At 38.9% G+C, this 22180-nt stretch overlaps 1 protein-coding gene across 1 annotated transcript in view; it reads left to right on the plus strand.

Annotated features, from left to right (window-relative positions):
- MYO3A (myosin IIIA) overlaps positions 1-22180 on the plus strand; it is a 158207-nt gene that overhangs the window by 25784 nt on the left and 110243 nt on the right. Inside the window, exons 5-7 of the mRNA XM_010860064.1 lie at positions 10499-10575; positions 17629-17774; positions 20940-21005. Coding sequence (XP_010858366.1) covers positions 10499-10575; positions 17629-17774; positions 20940-21005 — 289 coding nt within the window. The remainder of the gene's footprint in view (positions 1-10498; positions 10576-17628; positions 17775-20939; positions 21006-22180) is intronic.

Genomic DNA, 22180 nt, shown 5'->3' on the forward strand with positions numbered 1-22180 from the left:
TCTTTTTTCAAATTCTTTTTCCATTTAGGTTGTTACAGAATATTGAGCAGAGTTCCCTGTGCTGTACAGTAGGTCCCTGTTGGTGACCTATTTTAAATATAGCAGTGTGTACATGTCAATTCCAAACTCCTGGTCTATCCCTCCCCATCCCACCCTTCCCTCTGGTAACCATTAATTTGTTCTCGAAGTCTATGGATGTGTTCCTGTTTTGTAAATAAGTTCATTTGTATAATTTCTTTTAGATTCCACCTATAAGGAATATCATATGATATTTGTCATTGCCTTTCTGACTTACTTCACTTAGTATGATTATCTCCAGGTCCATCCGTGAAAAATGAAAAATGAAAATGAAATCCATGAAAAATGGCATTATTTCGTTCTTTTTAATGACTGAGTAATATTTCATTGTATACACGCATCGTATCCTTTCTTCAGCCAGCCAGTCGTCACCCTCTATTGCAATCATGTGTTTAATTTGACTGCTCTCCCTGCTGAAGTTTGAGGTTCAGGATGGCATGCCGTCTGGTCGATCACTCTCTCCCCAGAACCAAGTTTGGCAATGGCATGTTGGAAGTGCTCAGTAAATACTCTTGAATGAAGGCGTGAATGGGAAGCAGGACTTTCCATATAATTCTGCGACCCTGAGAAGGTCACTTAAAATCTCCAGGGACAACAATAAGAAAAACAGTGTCTATATCATATGGTTGATCATTGTGGAAAGTAAATGGGATAATACAGGTGAACTGCTTAGTATAATTATTGACACTATAATTTTAAAAATCTGCACTATTAACATTATTGTAAAATAATACTGCCACCTCACCCCTAGCTCAGTATTGTACATATAGTAGGTACTTGAAAAATGATAAGAAAATACTGTATTTAAATAGTTGGTAAATACTGAAAAATCTGAATTCCCAAAATTGGTGCCTCTTTCTGTTTTTTTTTTTTTTTTCCTTTAATAGCCCTCTGCTAGAGTCGGTTGGGTATTAACTTTAAATATCAAGCTATTTAATTACACTAATAGTAAGATTCAGTTTGCTAGTGCTGGTTATAAGTGCAGCCTTTAAGAAAACCTTTTGTTTTCTTCTTAAGTGGGTTAGACTTTCACCAGCTGCCTCAGGGAATAAAAAGACAAGTGAGCTTGCAGACGTTATTAATGAAATACATTAACAGTCACTGGTATACAATCAATCAATAAATAACATGACTTCCCAGGAGACAAACCCCTTTAGGCAAGTCAACTAAGGTCTGAAAAGGCAGTCCTCATTTGGAATAGAAAATGCAGGAGAGACCAAGGCAGTACTCAGTTCTCATTTCTACAGATTTCTCTCTGGGGACCTTCATTTCTAATGGAATAGTTAACATTTCAATACAAAAGTACAAAATGTACTTCTTGTGATTTATTTAGACATCGTTCTTATGACAGAATATTTTATGGCTTTCAATCTCTTAGTACCCACGTGCCCAATTTTAGGCCAAATCCCCAATAAGTAATGTAGGTCAAAGAAAAGTTGTGACTTATTCATTAATAACCCATTTCTGTAGCATCACATGACGCAGGTCCACCTGAACTTAAAAACTATGAAGTTCTCTCCATTCCTTTCTTTTTTCTGGGATCACCTAAAAGCTGTTCAGTGGGACCGAGTAATCATGGGAGTCGGGGTGCAACTTAGCATGAGGTTTGGGCCTGAAAGGGGTGAGAAGGGTGTCCTTGGTGGGAGGGTGGGAGCAGTGGTGGCTTGGCTTGGGACGTTGAGTCCCAGATGAGGGGACAAAGAGAGTGTTTCTCTAGGGGGATGGTGGTGACCCAAGTCAAGTTGTCAGAGCCTGAACTGGGTAAGAAGGGGATTCGTGTGACTGGGGGTCTACATGGAGACAAGGGACAGGTTACATAAAGGGGGCTCCATACTATGAGGAAATATACTGAGATCAGTGGGAGTCCAGTTTCTTACTGTTAGAGATGAGAATTATGAATATGGAAAGAGAACTGAACCCCATGATTCTGGATTGCATTGGAAGTGTCCCTGTGAACTCAGGGTTTTCAGTATACAGAGAGGTATATAAAAATAAATTTAATGTGTGTGTGTGTGTGTGTGTGTGTGTGTGTGTATTGGTTATCTGGCTGTGTCCACTAAAAGGACATGCATGCTTGATGCCCCAAGAGCAAGCACATCAAGTACCTAGCTCTTAGTTTTTAAACACAATTCTCATCTAATAGGAAGCAAGGATTTGTGGGAAAAGACTGATTTTTTTAAGGCTGTACAAGCTGAGCCTGGAACTTGATGTGCCAGGAAGTAAGGAGAAGCTCAAAGAGTGATGGAGACAATGTCAAAAGGACATAGAAGCCACATTGAAGTGATTCTCACTGACCAAATCTGGGACAATTTGAGCATCAAAGTAATGATAATAATGATGAGACAATGATATCTAGTGAATAAAGTAGAAATCCATAAATTCATACTTGCATACTTACAGACATTAATAGATGAATGGAAAAAATCAAAATCTTCTGTAAATTTCTTTACAGAAGAATGCCAACTTAGAATAGTGAGACTTTTGAAATTATCTTTTGGCACCCATCATAGTAATAATTGGAGAAGGAAACGGCAACCCACTCCAGTATTCTTGCCTGGAAAATCCCAGGGACAGAGGAGCCTGGCAGGCTACAATCCATGAAGTCACAAAGAGCTGGATATGACTGAAGGAACTTAGCACATAGTAATAATTAATTTATCCAAACACTTCAGTGGATGCTAAACTAGCGAGTTAAGTTTTGATTAAAAATAGGATATTTAGCCTCTAAATACCTCTGCATAAGATACGTAGGTACAAAAGAAAAAGAGAAAACTTTACAAACTAGAACCCTGGCAGACACAGACTTAACCAAGTATACAAAGTGAATACAACTATGTGACAAGTGGAAATCTCATACCACTTAATAGGAGGCAGTGAGACTTCCCTTCCATGATGTCCTGCCAAACATATTAATCATGAGGGAGTATCTGACAGGTCCAAGTTCAAGAACATTCTACAAAAAAAAACTAGCCTGAAATCCTACAAAAGTATCAAGGCCATGAAGTTCAAGGGAAGCCTAAGGAACTCCTTTAGATTGAAGGAGACCAAAGAGATAGGACAACTAAATGCAGCATGTGATCCTGGATTAGATCTTTTCATTGGAAGGACATATTTTGTTGTAAGGGTACTTGGGACAATTGATGAAATATGAATGAAGTCTGTAGGCTAGATGGTAGAAAGGGATCAGTGTTAAATTTCCTGGTTTTATTAGTTGTATTGCCGGTATGTAGGGGAACGTCCTTGTTTGTAGCCATCATACATTAAAGTATTTGGAGGTGAAAAGGCATCAAGCAGCCCACTTACATTCTGTGGTTTACATACTTACATACTTATATGGTTGAGGAAAGAATATTATTTGTACTTCTCTTGCTAGCTTATCACTAAGGTCGAGATTATGTCAAAAAAATGTAAACTATGGAGAAAATTTGGAGACAATACAGATGTCTAAAGATGTTTATGTACATGTTTAAAGATTATGTAATATGTACACATATATATCTACCAAATATGTGTATTTGTTAGTTGAATGTTATGCATCTTGAAAACTGGAGAACTAGTGTTTTGTATAATGAAATGATATATTGAAAAAAAAGAAACTAGAGGAAAGAACCATTTTTAAAAGTTGGCAGAGCCTGAGAATTTTCATATCTATACAAAAAATTAATATTTTCCTCAGCTCAAATTTATTTTTGTACTTCAGAGAGGTGACCTTTATTTTATTTGAAAGGAAAAATAAATTCTTTCATTTTGTAAAGCAAAACCATGAATAAATGGGCTCTTTATTTTAGACCTTGTGGTTTGAGCTGAAGCTGTGGTCTCCAATGTTTTCAGACTGAATAAGCAGTTTAACGTTACAGATAGAGTTATATGAACTAAGCAGTTTAACATTACAGATAGAGTTGTATGTCTTGGTCAAGGGTCTTTCAGTTGTGAGGACAGGAACCGCAAACTAGCTCCAGAAGTGAGTGAGATTCACAAGGGAGTCTCCTGGGTAAGAAGAACAGGACAAAAGGGACTAGAAAGGACAGAAGAACAGAAGGCAAGAACCAGGACGGCTTGCTGCCTCTTCCTCTCTCACTGGAGAAACCCAATCTTTCCTCTCTGCCTCTTGTTTTACATTTTTAAATTTATTTTTTAAATTTTGGCTGCTCTGTGTCTTTGTTTTGGTGCATGGGCACTTCTCTAGTTGCAGCGCACAGGCTTAGCTGCCCTGTGGCATGTGGGATCTTAGGTCTTAAATGATAGACCCCCCTCTAACACTACAGTCATCCTAAGTCTTTGCATCCCTTCCTCTAGAGTGAACCAGTTCTGGTGTTTCAAGTTCATTTACTGGAGGCCACTTTTTGACCCATGTCTGAGCCAACCAGCCAAACTTGTTAGATGCAATGTTAGGGGTAAGATGTCTGCTTAGTGGGCTCGTATCAGTAACTTTAGCCTGATTCAAGTTTTATGTTTTTCCTTCCACCATATACCACATCCTTAATATCTGCTCCCACACATATTCTCTGAATTTCTATGTAAAGTTTAAAAAATCAAGTAGCTCTTTGTACCACACCTGTAAGGTTCTTGTGGGACTAGAGTCTGATTATAGGTTTAGGAGCAAAGAGAGGTGATTGGGGTGGATGTTGAGAATTACCAGTGTCTTGTAAGGCAGCTATATTAGAGGAGACCATTAAGGTAGTTTCCTTGGGCAAAGGCAAGGTTAATCTCCTCACATGGGCTACCTCTCCTGGCAGAGAAGATTGATCAGAATTTAGGGGTTCAGAGCCCACCTTCAATAGGATCTTCTCATACACCTGCATTCCAGTTTTCGAGATCCCGTTGCTTCCCAGTCAGTGCCTTTATTTTAATGGCAGACACCCTCTGAAGTTGGGGGAATTCAGTTTGCATCTTAATCCAGCCACTTGCAGGATGAGATTCTGGGTTTGGTTTTCATCAGTCTCAAATCTGGCTGCAGGAGAGAAGGGTCTCTTTTGGGGGCAGATGTGGAAGCTTTTGGGTCATTCATGCAGCACTTACTGGGAATTTGAATCCCTGAGCTCATCCTTTTCTTTCCTCATTCTGTCCGGCGAAATTAAAAGCGACCAGCCAGTCTCAATATACTTATTTATTTGACCAAAATGTTCAGAGATATCATTTACATGGTCATGCTGATCTGTTCCTCTAGTGAGTGTTTAATTATATGTGTTCAGTGATGGTATTTTGTGTATCTCTATCGCCATATCATGCCATGGATTGTTGGTGCTCTCTTGACTCCCGGAAATGGAGCCATTCATGTCTTTGAATCTAATGAGATTTAAGCGTCAATTCCAGAAACCCCAGGACCACTTCAGAAAACTCATCTATAAGATTTTGTGCCTCTGGCACCACTCTCAGCACTGATATCTGCATCTGTCAGAGTTCTCCAGAGACACAACTCAGACAGGATGTGTACTGTGTGTATATAGAGAAACGTATTTTAAGAAAATGGCTCCTGTGACTGTGGAGGCTTGATGACTTCAAAACCTGATGGGGGGCTGGTGGGCTGAAGACCCCAGGAAAAGATGCAGGTTGAGTCCAAAGGCTGTCAGCTGGCAGAAGTCCTCATCTGGTGGAGATCACCATCATGGTCTCTCACTGCATGAGGCTCATCCACATTAAGGACAATAATCAGTTTTACCCAAAGTCCGCTGATATAAATGCTAATTCTCATCTGAAAACCACCTTCCCAGAAGTATCCATAAGGACATTTGACTAAATATCTGGGCACCAGGGCCCGCCAAATTGACACACAAAATTAATCATCATACCGTCCTAACCTCACCAACAAAATGAGGGTATTAGATGGTATAGTAAATTTTATGGTCCCAGTTTTCATCCCTGCAGTGTTTTGCTTTTAACAACAAAGCCCCAAGCTCTTCCCTTTGCTCCCTTGAGATGGCAAGGGTCTTGTCCTGTGGTTATAGTAAATCAAGTTCCCTGAAGTCATCTGGTCTTTTTGAACCACCTTGGAAACCACATATCTGATGTTTCTTCTCACTCTCTCAGACCTGAGTCCTAACCATAAATATAAATCCTGCACATTTCCACCCCCCCACCCCCACCAGCCCCAGAAACAGGACATAAGCCATAGAGGACAGGGTGACTGCCCAGCCAAAAACAGTGCAGGAAGCCTTATTAGAAGGACTTAATAATTCCCAAGCAATGTAGTCAAAGCAAAATGCTGAAGAATTGTTGACACAAACCTCCTTAATGTTCCTGTGGCTTTGACTTTTAATAGCTTATTGCCCTCTCTTCTAATCTGTTTTCCATTCAGCCTGATCTCTTGTTGGCTTCTGTTCCTTTTAATATCTTCTCTGTATCCCAACTTTCTGCCTGGAATTTTCCATCTTCAGCCTCTTCTCCTTTGACATGCTTATATAACTGTTTACTTTGGTGATTATTCCCTTAGCTCCTCTCTGTACAAGATGATTTTCCTAAACTTCTTTACTTCCTGCAGGTCCCGAACTCATAATTTGGATTCTTGTTGCCTTTTAAAGTAATTATGTCAATCATTTTAAACTGAATTTTGCATTTTTATACCTTATTAGCTAATTTTCTTGTGGGAATTTATGTTAAGTAAAAATGCTGTTTGTCCTCAGGTAACTCACGTTTCTGTCCAGCTGAAGTTTACTATCCTGAAAATGATCATGTTAGATGTTTTAACCATTAAGCTGCCTTCTGTCTCTGAAGTTGGTTCTGTTGGAAAGATGATCTTGGGGTTAACAGTTATTGCAGAAACATTCAACAAACATGCTTCCTCTGTCACTCTTTCATAGGTGTGTGTATTGTGTTTAACCTGAGAATCATCTAGTATTTTCAGACTCAGGGGTTTCTTATTCTACCTACTTGCATTTTTCCTTTTTCACTTATTTTGATACTTTTTTGTTTTTCCTGCTTCACATTCCAGGCTAAATTTTTCTTGTTTCCATACAGTTTACAGGGACCAGGTGTAAAACATCCTTTCTGCAGGATTCCAAAAAACTCTTAATATATGATACTCCACTAGCACTGTGGGCTTCCCTCATAGCTCAGTTGGTAAAGAATCTACTTGCAATGCAGGAGACCCTGGTTTGATTCCTGGATCGGGAAGATCTGCTGGAGAAGGGATAGGCTACCCACTCCAGTATTCTTGGGCTTCCCTTGTAGCTCAGCTGGTAAAGAATCTGCCTGCAATGTGGGGCACCTGGGCTTGATCCCTGGGTTGGGAAGATCCCCTGGAGAAGCAAAGACTACCCACTACAGTATTCTGGCCTGAAGACAGTCCATGGGATCACAAAGACACTACTGAGTGATTTTCACTTTCCCTTGCACCACTAACATCGTAACTCATTATCCCAGATATACCATTGGAGTGAAGAAATAGCCAATTTAATTATGAAATATTCATAATAGTTATATTTTAATACCATCCTTTAAAATTATCTTTGTATGTTTCATAATGTATATATCAATGTATCTGGAAACATATGGAAAGTGTATTAGGTATGCTTGCTCAGAAGTTCCTTGTTGTTTGGAATAGTGTGATCAAGAAAGGAGTTTGGAGGCCAGATGTTTGCTTTAAAAAATTCTAACTTTATATTAATATAAATAAAAGTAATATACTCTCATAATAATATAAAACCTAATGATCTTAGGCTTTGTAAACTCATTATTATTGGCCATTACCCTTGTTAATCTGCTCCTTTATGTGTAAAATCATTCTTGCTCTTGTATTAGAGTTCTGTGATTATAGGCAGCAGAACCTTAACTCTGACCCACTTAGGCAATGATACTGAAAATAGCACTGAGTGACATACAAAGTCAAGGGAGAGACTGGGCGATCTGGCCTCCTAGGAAAGGCCTGTGGCATCCCTGGACCTCCAGAACAGCATCACCTGGAGCAGCATCACTTGGGCAAATCCTTAGAGCCCCGACTTTGGGTGACTTGCTCTAGTCACCTCCCGGCCTGTCTCCATTCAAGGCTCACATTTCCAAGAGAAAATCTGAATGGTCTGTCTTGGGTCCCATAATACATCCTAATGAACTTCTCAGCATCTTTCTCCATATATTTCCTGTGGAATGTGGAGGGACGACCCTTTCCTGTCATCCATATCTATAAATTCAAACACCAGGGCATGACTGCTTGCTGAAAAATGCCAATTCTAGCGACATCATCTTTTCTTTATCCCCAGAAAGAAGAAATAACTATGAAATGATTAGTCTGTCACTTTCTTGCCAGAAGCAGAATTTTAGATATTTTACTGAATCATGTTTATTTTCTACCCCTTTTACATTTTGCTTAAATGACATTTGAATTCTCACAGAATCTTTATGAAGTTGAAACAGAAATGTTTTCTGAGGGAAAAATAGAATTTTTGATTTTTCATAAATCATTAGAAACTTAGAATAAATTTTTAATAGATTTATAATCAATTTTAAATTAAATTTCTTTAAAATCTATTTACTCTTCCTACTTATAAAAATAAATTACTGTACTTGGATACTGTCATAAAAGTCAAGCTTATTTATGCCTTTAATTCATAGAAAAAGACAAGATGAAATGTTTAGATTAACATTTAATTTTTCTGGAAGCTAAAATACTTGGGGAGAGATGTGCATTTTGGAGAAACTCTATTATTCCCTTTCTTCAGATCATCTGTTAGAAATATTCAAGAGAATCTTCAATCTCAGATTAGTTCATCTTCTCTGAATTTCAAAAACAATTTCATGAGGATATTTTTTCTGTTAAATAATAAAATGTTTAAAGGCAAAATTTGAAGGCTTAGATACAGATCCCATTTAGGACAAGGTCCCACTTATTACATCAGCGGAGGAAGTCCTTGAGGGAAAGAATTAATGTGGAACCAAAACGTACCACTTAGGCCTCAGCTCAAGTATATTTCCACCAGTGAAAGGCTCTTTTGACTGAATATGAGCTTTGAATTTTCATGACCTTTGAATTTGATACCTCATCTTGGAGTTTTAAACGTTTTAAACGTCAATTAGTGTCTTTGTTCTACTTGACTTATAAGGTGAACAGCCAGAGCCTAAAACAAATGTGACACCCAGGAGGTACTTTTCAAAGCAAGGATGTCAGGGAGTTAAAGTTCACAATTTGGAACTAACAGAAGGAGAAGAGAGACACAGATTGAGATGGTTGGATGGCATCACTGACTCAATGGACATGAGTTTCAGCAAACTCCAGGAAACGGTGAAGGACAGGGAAGCCTGGCGTGCTGCAGTCCATGGGGTCGCAAAGTGTCGGACATGACTTAGCAACTGAAAAACATGAAGTCCAGAGTGAGGTCAAGGGAAGAAGCATCATGCAGCCAGAGGAGCAGAAGTATGAGCCGTGAGGAGGGAGACTATACTCCAGATTTTCTTAAGAGCCAGTTATGATTGTATCTAACCAGATAGAATTGATGGGATGACAAGATTGAAATATTTCGTTAAACTTCCTCATTGTAATCTTTCTGTGTATAGTCTCTCTAAAGGAAAATAACTGATCCTATTGATGCTGTTGGTTTAAATATTAATAGATGTGATGGACTGGCCAAAAGTTCATTCAGGTTTTCTTATAACAGCTTATGGAAAAACCTGAGTGAACATTTTTGGCCAACCCTAATAATTTATTTGAAACTTCCCGTCAGGTGTGATTTGTCCCAAGATGATAGATGGAAAATAATTTTATTTGCATTCACAAGTCACCTGCTATATGTATGCCACCATATGAAACAATCCAGTTCACTAGAATTTAATAGCGGGCTGCTGCTGCTGCTGAGTCGCTTCAGTCATGTCCGACTCTGTGCGACCCCGTGGACGGCAGCCCACCAAGTCCTCTGTCCCTGGGATTCTCCAGGCAAGAATACTGGAGTGGGTTGCCATTTCCTTTTCCAATGCATGCATGCATGCTGAGTCACTTCAGTTGTGTCTGACTCTGTGTGACCCCATGGACAGCAGCCCATCAGGCTCCTCTGTCCACGGGATTCTCTAGGCAAGAATAATGGAGTGGGTTGCCATTTCCTTCTGCATTAGTAGTGAGAGGAAGGAGCAAAGGGAGCCTACCATTCAAATCAAAACTATGTACAAAAATATGCAATACAGACAAATAGTTTAAAATCTAGAAAGTCAAGGCTGTAGAGATTAGTATAATCTGGAGCAGATGAAGTCAGCATGGGGGAATTTAAGCTTGACATGGGGCTTTAACTTTGAATAGGTTTGGATACGAGAAATAGGAAATAGGAGGACCGTTGTATGTCTTGGCTATGCAGACATCCTGAGTTCGGATGCCTTAAGGTGAAGTTCAAGTCCAGTGGCAGCTATAAGAGAATCATATTTGTTTGTAAGCAGATATTGCAGTTGAAATCTCCTTGACCTGAGTAATGAATGCAAGAAAGTAAGTCTCGTCTCTTCCTTCCAGGCGTGTCTGCTCAGCTCACCAGCACCTGGCACCGTCGGAACACATCTGTAGGAACGCCGTTTTGGATGGCTCCTGAGGTCGGATAGAGTTTTTTTGAGGGAGACACGTGGTGTGATTGATCCTTTCTGAGTTTTGTTTTCATGCACGCTGTAGCTCCGTATGTGTGTTAGAATCTACTGGAAGAAAATGTCAGTTGTGTTGTCTATATGTGAGATATTTCGTGTGTGAGGAGTGACATGGGAGATGATAAATGGGCTGTGAGCGAATATATGAATACACGAAAGACTGAATGAATAAGTCAGATGAGGTAGAGAGAAACTACAGTGGAATAGCACAGGTTTGAATTGCAGGTCTACTTACCTGCAAATTTTTGTCAATAAATATAGTGCCTGTATTGTCATTTTACAGTTTTTCTTTTTTTATTGAAGTATAGGTGATATACAATGTTGTGTTTCTGCTGTACAGCAAAGTGATTAAGTTATACATATATATGTTCTTTTTCATATTCTTTTTCATTATAGGTTATTACAAAGTATTGAGTATAATTCCCTGTTCTGTACAGTCGGAGAAGGCAATGGCACCCCACTCCAGTACTCTTGCCTGCTAAGTCCCATGGATGGAGGGGCCTGGTGGGCTGTAGTCCATGGGGTCACCAAGAGTCAGAAACGACCGAGCGACTTCACTTTCACTTTTCACTTTCATGCATTGGAGAAGGAAATGGCAACCCACTCCAGTGTTCTTGCCTGGATGGGGGAGCCTGGTGGGCTGCCGTCTATGGGGTCGCAGAGAGTTGGACACGACTAAAGTGACTTAGCAGCAGCAGCAGTACAGTAGAATCTTGTGGTTTATTCCTTTTATACATAGTAGTTTGTATCTACTAATCCCCAATCTCATTTTACAGATCTTTAAATTAACTAAGTATGGGGAAAAGTTTGTGTTTAATCAGAGCTCACAATGTATGGATTCAAAAGAACCAGGGTTTGAGACCTGGTTCTAGCCAAACTGTTTCAGCTTCCTGCCCTTGGGTGAGTCATATATCAGTTTCTCTGTTTTTGAGGCAGAGATAGAAGTACGTGGATTTTCAACTGTCAGGAGATTGGAACCCTTAACCCATGTATTTCTCAGGGGTGAGCTATACTCACAACCTTATGTTTTCATTAAATATACTTTTAATTGGAGTATAATTGCATTATAATGCTGTGCTTCTGCTGTACAACGAAGTGAATTAGCTGTATGTATACATATACCTCCCTCTTGAGCCTCCTTCCAACCCCTGCTTCCCCATCCCAACCCTTTAGGTCATCACAGAGTGCCCAGCTGAGCTCCCTGTACTATACGATAGGTTCTCATTAGTTATTTATTTTGTACACAGTAGTGTACATGTCAATCCCAAGCTCCCAGTTCATCCCACCTTACATTTCCTCTGCTGTGTCCACATGTACCTTCTCTAAGTCTGCATCTCTATTCCTGCCCTGAAAATAGGTTCATCTGTACCACTTTTGTAGATTCCACATATATGCATTAATATCTTTCTGACTTACTTCACTCTGTGTGACAGACCCTAGGTCTATCACATCTCTACAGATGACCCAACTTTGTTCTTTTTAATGGCTAATATTCCATTGTATGGGCTTCTCCGATATCTCAGTGGTAGAGAATCTGCCTACAATGCAGTAGACGCAGGAGACCTGGGTTCGATCCCTGGGTCCAGAAGATCCCCTGGAGGAGGGCATGGCAACCCACTCCAGTATTATTGCCCGGAGATTCCCATGGACAGAGATGCCTTGCGGCCATGGTCCATGGGGTCACAAAGAGTTGGACATGACTGAGTGACTGAACGCATATTTAGTACATAGCATATTCCATATTAAAAAACAGAGACATTACTTTGGCAACAAAGGTCCATCTAGTCAAGGCTATGGTTTTTCCAGTGGTCATGTATGGATGTGAGAGTTGGATTGCAAAGAAAGCTGAGCACCGAAGAATTGATGCTTTTGAACTGTGGTGTTGGAGAAGACTCTTGAGAGTCCCTTGGACTGCAAGGAGATCCAACCAGTCCATTCTAAGGAGATCAGTCCTGGGTGTTCATTGGAAAGACTGATGCTGAAGCTGAAACTCCAATACTTTGGCCACCTCATGTGAAGAGTTGACTCATTGGAAAACACTCTGATGCTGGGAGGGATTGAGGGCAGGAGGAGAAGGGGACGACAGAGGATGAGATGCCTCGATGGCATTACAGACTTGGTGGACGTGAGTTTGAGTGAACTCCGGGAGTTGGTGATGAACAGGGAGGCCTGGCATGCTGCGATTCATGGGGTCGCAGAGTCGGACACGACTGAGTGACTGAACTGAACTGAACTGACCTCATCTTTATTCATTCTTCTGTCAGTGGACATCTAGGTTGCACATGTCTCTGTTAATGATATTTAGATTTTGTTTTTAAGTTGGATAGAAATATAAAAGTGCCTTTTCTGTTGTTCAGGTGCTCAGTCTTGTCTGACTCTTTGCGACCCCATGGACTGCAACATGCCAGGCTTATCTGCTCTTAACCATCTCCTGGAGTCTGCTTAAACTCATGTCCATTGAGACAGTGAAATCATCCAACCATCTCATCCTCTGTCATCCCGTTCTCCTTCTGCCTTCAGTCTTTCCCAGCATCAGGGTCTTTTCCAATGAGATGGTCTTCACATCAGGTGGCCAAAGTATTGGAGTTTCAGCTTCAGCTTCAGTCCTTTCAATGAATATTCAGGGTTGATTTCCTTTAGGATTGACTGGTTTGATCTCCTTACTGTCCAAGGGACTCTCAAGAGTCTTCTCTAGCACCGCAGTTCAAAAGCATCAATTCTTTGGTGCTTAGCCTTTTTTATTGTCCAGTTCTCACATCCATACATGACTACCGGAAAAACTATAGCCTTGAGTATACGGACCTTTGTCTGCAAAATAGTCATTTCTGCTTTTTAATACGCTGTCTAGATTTGTCATTGTTTTTCTTCCAAGGAGCAAGCGTCTTCTAATTTCATGGCTGCCGTCACCATCTGCAGTGATTTTGGAGCCCAAGAAAATAAAGTCTCTTACTGTTTTCCATTCTTTCCCCATCTATTTGCCATGAAGTGGTGGGAGCAGATACCGTGATCTCCGTATTTTGAATGTTGAGTTTTCAGCCAGCTTTTCACTCTCTTCTTTCACTTTCATCAACAAGCTGTTTAAATTCCTCTTTGCCTTCTGCCATAAGGGTCATGTCATCTGCATATCTGAGGTTATTGATATTTGTCCCCACAATCTTGATTCTAGCTTGTACTTCATTCAGCACAGCATTTCACATGATGTAGTCTGTATATAAGTTAAATAAGCAGGATGACAATATACAGCCTTGACTTTATTTAAAATCAGATGTGGGCTTTTAACCTATATTTATAGTAGGTCCTATGTTGAGTGTCTCTGCTTAGGGCCACATCACACCTCGAAGATTCTTTTGAGCATAACCTGTGGGAAGATGTAAAAAACTGCTAAAATAGTTGAGGAAAAGTTTTCTAGAGTTACATCTTTTCTCCACAGTCACTTTAATGTTAATGCTTTTAATCCTTTTAGTTATATTTATCAGTAAAGAACATTTATGTTTGAAAACTCTGCCGTCTTTGGGAAAAGCTCTGCTATTTGCCTACATCTTTCTAGAGAGTGACAGGAAGAGAAGTAATTTAAATACTACATTAATATTGCAAAATCATAGAATTAAATTTGCTGGAGGATTAAGTCCTGGTGTGCTGTTCCTATGTTGATACTAATTCAATTACTACTTGCAAAAAAAGTTAAAATGTAAGTGTATTGTAAAATATGGAGAAATGATAAATTATCTTAAACTTTAAAAATAAAATATGTGTAGACTGTATAGTCATATAAGCAAAAACAAAATTGAATAAAAGAATTTCCAATGTGGGTTTTTTTCTTCAATTCTGATATATTACTAGTGTTTTAAAAGCTTGTGAAAAGTTTAAAAATAAGAAATTAATAACATCTAGCTGTAATACCAAGCTTTATATCTTATCTACATATATGAATAATTACTATAATAAATACTATAATATAACTATGATTTCTATTAAATAATTAATAGTCTAGTTTTATATATATTTTTTTTTAAATTTTATTTTATTTTTAAATTTTACATAATTGTATTAGTTTTGCCAAATATCAAAATGAATCTGCCACAGGTATACATGTGTTCCCCATCCTGAACCCTCCTCCCTCCTCCCTCCCCATACCATCCCTCTGGGTCGTCCCAGTGCACTAGCCCCAAGCATCCAGTATCGAGTATCAACCCTGGACTGGCAACTCATTTCTTACATGATATTTTACATGTTTCAATATCATTCTCCCAAATCTTCCCACCCTCTCCCTTTCCCACAGAGTCCATAAGACTGTTCTATACATCAGTGTCTCTTTTGTTGTCTCGTACATCGGGTTATTGTTACCATCTTTCTAAATTCCATATATATGCGTTAGTATACTGTATTGATGTTTTTCCTTCTGGCTTACTTCACTCTGTATAATAGGCTCCAGTTTCATCCACCTCATTAGAACTAATTCAAATGTATTCTTTTTAATGGCTGAGTAATACTCCATTGTGTATATGTACCACAGCTTTCTTATCCATTCATCTGCTGATGGACATCTAGGTTGCTTCATTTATAGTAACAAAGCCATTATTATATTTTAAGTTTGTCATTTAGTAAAAACTATTTTGATTAGTAGATCTTAGAAGCACTCTATGAGTAAAGTTAATATTTTTATCTAAAATATAACTATTAGAGTAATAAATGAGTTAATAATTAAAATTAATACTCCTTACTATGCAATTATTAGACAGTCGTTTTACTGATAAGTCATTATTTACTAATAATAAGCCTGCTGCTGCTAAGTTGCTGCTAAATCATTTCAGTCGTGTCCGACTCTATGTGACCGCAGCCCACCAGGCTCCCCTGTCCCTGGGATTCTCCAGGCAAGGACACTGGAGTGGGTTGCCATTTCCTTCTCCAATGCATGAAAGTGAAAAGTGAAAGTGAAATCGCTCAGTCGTGTCTGACCCTCAGCGACTCCATGGACTGCAGCCTACCAGGCTCCTCCGTCCATGGGATTTTCCAGGCAAGAGTGGTGGAGTGGGGTGCCATTGCCTTCTCCCATTAATAAGCCCTCTGTAGCACAGACACGGTTTGAAAGTGCTTTCCTGCTCAGACAACCAATAATATATAAAAGAGAAAGGTTCATTGTGGTCTTTTCAAATTATCCTATAGATATATGTTTAACATTTTGTGCATATTATATTCATTTAGCATTTGCCAACTTTTGAATGATTGGCAATACTTCAGTAAATTTCCGCTTACCTAGAATTATTGAAGAATGTGTTTTGAATAATCAACTATTTAGTTAATGAAGACATCGCATAAATACCAGCTCTTTGTTATTCAGGTCTAATTTCTAAGAATTAGAAAACAACAAGGTAAACAAGGTTGTTTAAATCAATTATAAGTTGAAAAGTGGTATTCTTGATTTGACATCCTTTTCAATTAAATTCTAGACCAAAGGTAGCATTTGTTTATTATGTAAAGCCATCCTTCCCAGAATATGTGTGTTTCATGGTGAAGGGGAGACAGTGGCTGTGATAGGTTACCATGTAACTTATTGTGCAAGCCAGGACAATTTGGAGAGTGAACCGGGAAGGTATTTATAATGAGTCTAGGGAAGTGAGCGTAAACTAAGAATGTCATGGGTACATTGTGCCCACTGTGCCAGCATAGGGATGTTTTAATGTGTTAAATTTGATGTTAAGTGGAGTCAGAAAGGTGAAACCCTATTCCAGACAGGATCTTAGATTTCTTTCATCTCATTTCATATTACTGTAATTTAATGATAAGAAGTCTAACCTGCCATCATCCCCAGATTATGTTTTATTTATCTCGTGAGTTGGCATTCACAACATGTAAAAATTTTTTTCTTGTTCTTCAATGACATCCTGTGATTAGTGGAATTTTAAAAAACCTGATTGTAGCTTAACAGAGACTTTGCCGACAAAGGTCAGTATAGTCAAAGCTATGGTTTTTCCAGTAGTCATGTATGGATGTGAGAACTGGACCATAAAGAAGGCTAAGTGCCGAAGAATCGACGCTTTTGAACTGTGGTGCTCGCGAGGACTCTTGAGAGTCCCTTGGAATGCAAGGAGATAAAACCAGTCAATCCTAAAGGAAATTAACCTTAAATATCCATTGGAAGAACTGATGCTGAAGCTGAAGCTCCAGTACTTTGGCCACCTGATGTGAAGAGCCACCTCATTGGAAAAGACCCTGATTCTGGGAGAGATTGAAGGCAGGAGGAGAAGGGAGAGACAGAGGATGAGATGGTTAGATAGTATCACCAACTCAATGGACATGAGTTTGAGCAAACTTGGGGAGATAGTAAAGGATAGGAACCCTGGTGTGCTGTAGTCCATGGGGTCACAAAGAGTCAGACACAACTGAGCAACTGCACAACAACAGGATTTACTGTCTAGTGTGCTCCCAGGTAACTACTAACATCTTATCAATGTTTATTTTTATCCAGTTATTTTTCTCTTGTTGATGGCATAAGCCTTTTTGTATTTCTCCACACGTCGCATTTTTGCCTTCAAGTTGTCAAAAAAGATGGAGGCCATATACCTAGGCTTCCCCCAAGCTTATTTTTCTTTGTATCCTTCAATTTTTGTTAAAGATGTGTTCTTTATCTTTGCCAAGATGAATGACTGTATTTACTAATCAAATGTTTATCAGATGATTATCATTGCACAAGTTTAAGCTGTATGTTTGATCCCATCCCTTCCCATTAGGTACACTTTTTCATTCCCCTTTCTGTTTTGCATTTTCAAAAATACTTTTTTTTTCATAGACTTCTTCCCTTATTGTTTTCAATCCTGCTAAGATATTCTGCATTCTTAGAATAAAACTGCTGCTACTAATCATAATTTGAGGTTTTACTTCCCCATGTTACTGCCTTGGCTGGGAGCTCTCAAAGCTCATGAGTTTTAATACTTACACATCATTCTAAGCATTTTCCTATGTGCTTATTGAAGTTGTAAGCTTCCTTTTTCTTTCATTTTCTACTAGGTGATTGCATGTGAACAGCAACTGGATACAACTTACGATGCCAGATGTGACACGTGGTCCCTGGGGATCACGGCCATTGAGCTGGGGGATGGAGATCCTCCACTAGCTGACCTGCATCCCATGAGAGCACTTTTCAAAATACCCAGGTCAGAGGGCTCTCACGTGGGTCCAGTACCTGCCAGTTTTCTCTCTTCCTCCAGCCACTGAATCCTTGTCAAGCTCTTCATGGAAATATCCAGATATATTCCAACAGGTTGGGAGCAGAGTGGCCTGGAATATCATTCTGCTTCTTTCAAGACACTGTTTTTGTACCGTAGTTTTATTTTCCCTGGTCTAAGTACAAGAGCTTTCTTTTGGTATTGTGTTTTGTTTTTTTTTTTTTTCTTTAGCAAGGATTTGAGCTTGGAAAACAGCACTTCCTATCACTCTTGATTCACTCCCAGATTCGTCAGTGAGGCTCCCTGGTCCACAGTCCGTGTAACAGTAATGTGCTCTGTTCTTCTCTTATCAATCTAACAATTTTTTATTACTTGCTAACACTTCCCTTTCTTTAGAGCTTTAAAATGATAGTATTAATAAAGTTAGAAGTAGAATTTTTGATAAAATAATAATGATTTTAAATATATTATTGTTTTGAATATGTTAGTATAAAACATTAAGCTTAGAAAAATAATCTCTTTGGAGCCAGGAAGGCACTTTCCTGTGTAGACACCTCCCCTTTTATATGTGTTGTCAGATTTTCCCTCTTGCTTATCACTAATTAAACACTGTGTATGTTTTGGTTAGTTCCTAGATATTTCAGAAAACTGACATGAAAAGACTGCCTATTTTTATTATACATGTATTATCTTTTAAAGACTTTCTTTTCAAAATATTATTTATTTTTTATTTTTGGTTGCATTGGATCTTCATTGCTGTGCATGGACTTTCTCTAGTTGCAAAAAACAGGGGCCAGTCTCTAGTTGTGGTGCTCAGGTTTCTCATTGTGGTGGCTTCCGTTTTTGAGGAACGTGGACTCTAGGGCACGTGGGTTTCAGTAGCTGCAGCCCGAGGACTCAGTAGTTGTGGCTCGTGCATTAGTTGCTCTGCAGCATGTGGAATCTTCCTGGACCAGGGATGAAACTCATGTCCCTTGCATTGGCAGGTGGATTCTTATCCACTGTATGACCAGGGAAATCCTAAAGACTTTCTTATGGATTTTGCCTGCTATCTTAATTTTAATGCAATGCACAGAGAGGGCCTATGGGAACATGGGTCCAGGGTGGAGAGATGAGGTATGCTAAAATTTGTTCCTACACTCTCCATTAAATAAATTGTGGGATCCTAATGCCTGTAGAACATTGAATCATATGTAAAAGCCTGGTCGGGGGTGGTTCCAGTCCGAAAGAAATAATGCCAATATGACCTATTCATTTCCAAATAGATCTATTTAGAATATTTGGCATGGAATTAAATTAGTGTAAAACATTCAAATTTGTTTTTAAGTTTACCTTGTAATTTTCTGTCCTGCCTGTATTTACTGAGTTATAATACCTTAAATATATATCATCCTTTCCATAACAATTTCAATGTATCTCTAAGGTCTTACTGTTTATAAAATATATTGCTTATTAATAAGTGGGGCTTCCCAGGTAGCACTAGTAGTAAAGAACCTGCCTACCAATGCAGGAGATGTAAGAGATGCAGGTTCAATATCTGAGTCAGAAGATCTCTGGAGGAGGGCATGGCAACCGATTCCAGTATTCTTACTTGGAGAATCCCATAGACAGAGGAGCCTCACAGGCTACGGTGCATAGGGTCACACAGAGTCAGACATTACTGAAGCAACTTAGCACACACAGAAAGTGTGGAAATGAGATTACAGAAAAAGAGCAGAAAACCTGCTCTGTATCAGGTCTAAGGCATTTCATTAAATTTGAGGAAAACCAACAGAATCTGTATATCCTAATTCCTGTTGTCATTCTGTATGTGAGATGAAGCGCTGTTTTCCCTGAGCTATTTAAATTATGGTTTAAATGAACATAGTTAGCCCAGGGTTATTACTCTTAATGATGATGCCACATGAAAGAAGGATGCTACTGTTGATCTATATGGTACCTGTGAGCAAGGCACCTCTGGAAACTGCACCATCTCAGTTGTTTATTATTCCTTGTGCCGCCAGTGTATCTTTAAAATAGAGTTCTAAGAATACTGACTGAAGAAATAATTAGGAAAAAAGGAGGATCTGTAAAGCTACCTAGTTCTGAATGTTCTAAAATCATCAAAATCTTGCTCTACTCAAAGCAAACCAGTAAATCTCTTAGAAGAGTTTTTCAGAACAAGAAGCCAAGCAAAATTGTTGGAGAAAAGAATTACTTCTTTTAATGTGCAAATCAGCAATCTTCAAATAGTCCTAAGGATTGTAAAATGAGCTTTCAGTGTGATCTAGTGGATGAGTAGCTGCACTTTTCTTTAATGAGCCTGTACAGACTGTACATTAATTTCATTTTAAGCTATTTAAGGAGTAAAGCAGAGCTGAAGACAAAGTATTTCCATTCCACTAATGAAAACAAAGAGCTGTTGGAATTAACATAAAGCGGTACTTCAGGATATTCAACTATCACGGTTATCGTGGTTGATCAGTGTTGCTTGATTACAGTTAGAGATCAGCCTCATTTTCAGATGACGTTCCTTTGTGTTCATGAACATCACAAAAAAGAAAAGATTTGTTCAGCTTAAAATGAAAGGAATTAATAACAGAATCTTGCAGTGGCATTCAGAGCTTTATTGCCAATCATATTTTCCAGTTCCTTACTTTTGTAATCTTGTTTCTGGCCATCTACCCAAGTAACAACAGAACAAGTCATAAAGGCACTCTTCTATAAAGGCCTCTCTGCTAAGGTTTCTTGCATATTCTGAATAATCCTCCTTTCCAGTCACCTTTGTGTCTCCTGAACATCAGAGATTTTTGTAGGACTCAAAGTAAAAAAATCTTTTCCCCAGGAGCCATTGTTTCTAATCAGCTAAGTATTTATGTTTTCCTCTAGGGCTCTCAGTTCAAAGTAAGAAGGTTCTTTCGAAGAAAAAAAGAAAGATCAGCTGGGAAAAAAATAGGTATATTATGTGCTTTCAGAGAAGCAAGAGACCTGTCATTCCATATAAAGAATGATTAATAACTAATTATCTGTCTTTGAATTGGAAAATGATGGTAATACTTGATTATACCTGGCAGGATTTGAATGCAGTGATACATTAGTCTGTCCAGTCCTGCCTATTAATTTTGTCCTGCCTGGCCAATGTGTACTATCTAACCTTGTATCTTATTTTTCTAGGAATCCACCCCCAAAACTGAGGCAACCTGAGATATGGTCAGCAGAATTCAATGACTTCATCAGCAAGTGAGTAACAATAGAGTTTTTTCTTTTTATTATTATTATTTTTTTGATTTTGATGTGGGCCATTCCAGGTGGCACTAGTGGTAAAGAACCCAGCTGCCAATGCAGGAGACTTAAGAGCCCCAGGTTCGATCCCAGAGTCAGGAAGGTTCCCTGGAGGAGGGTATGGCAACCCACTCCAGTATTCTTGCCTGGAAATCCCATGGACAGAGAAGCCTAGCAAGCTACAGTCCATAGGGTCACACAGAGTCAGACATGACTGAAGCGATTTAGCAGGCACACATTTTTAATGTCCTTATTGAACTTATTACAATATTGCTTCTGTTCTGTGTTTTGGTATTTTTTTTTTTTTTTGCCAGGAAGCATGTGGGATCTTAGCTTCTCGACCAGGGATCGAACCCACACCCCCTGCATTTGAAGACAAAGTTTAACCATTGGACCACCAGGAGAGTCCTTAGAGTCTTTTAGAGGAGTCAAAGAAATTCCATCGTGCTCTATGACTTTGAGATGGGCCTTTTATAATCATTCCTCCAAGCTTCTGACTCTCCTCTTTATCTATTAAATAACCCTAGAGGTTCCCATGATCTTCATCAAAACAAGCATTTGTAGTGTCTTCTGAATGTTCAGTGAACTTATTATTGTTTCGATAATGATCTCAGGGTCACATTCATTCTATCGATAACTGTGCTTCTGCAGATGTTGCATCACCCATGAATGGTTTCTTCTGTCCACTTGCCTTTTGCAATCTTGCCCTTAGCATCTCCCACCTTCTTACCAATCATATAGTCAGTCAGTTATTTAGCCCTTCAGTTATCTGCATCACTAATTCTTATCACAGCCAGGGAGTTTTCATTACACTTGGTAAGTCAGATAATCATACAGATAAAATCTTAGATATTTGAAAATAACTTTTAATTTGACAGATGTTTAGTATAAATGCAGTGCCTCCAGACAACTGAGCAGAAGCTATGCATCAGCTATTTCTAAATCTGTCCATGAAATTTTTTTCACAGTCTTTCTCATGACTTCACCTTGAAAAAATAAGGGAAGGGATGACTGAAGGTTTTGAATGGGAGAGAAGGGGTCATTAAGCTTGAATGTGTCAAACTTCACTCAGAAAATGTAAAAAGGGAAAAAAAGTAGAGGAACTAATCACCTTTGTCACATTGAAATTGCTG

This window comes from Bison bison, unplaced genomic scaffold (assembly GCF_000754665.1).
Source record: "Bison bison bison isolate TAMUID 2011002044 unplaced genomic scaffold, Bison_UMD1.0 scf7180017864461, whole genome shotgun sequence".
NCBI lineage: Eukaryota > Metazoa > Chordata > Mammalia > Artiodactyla > Bovidae > Bison > Bison bison.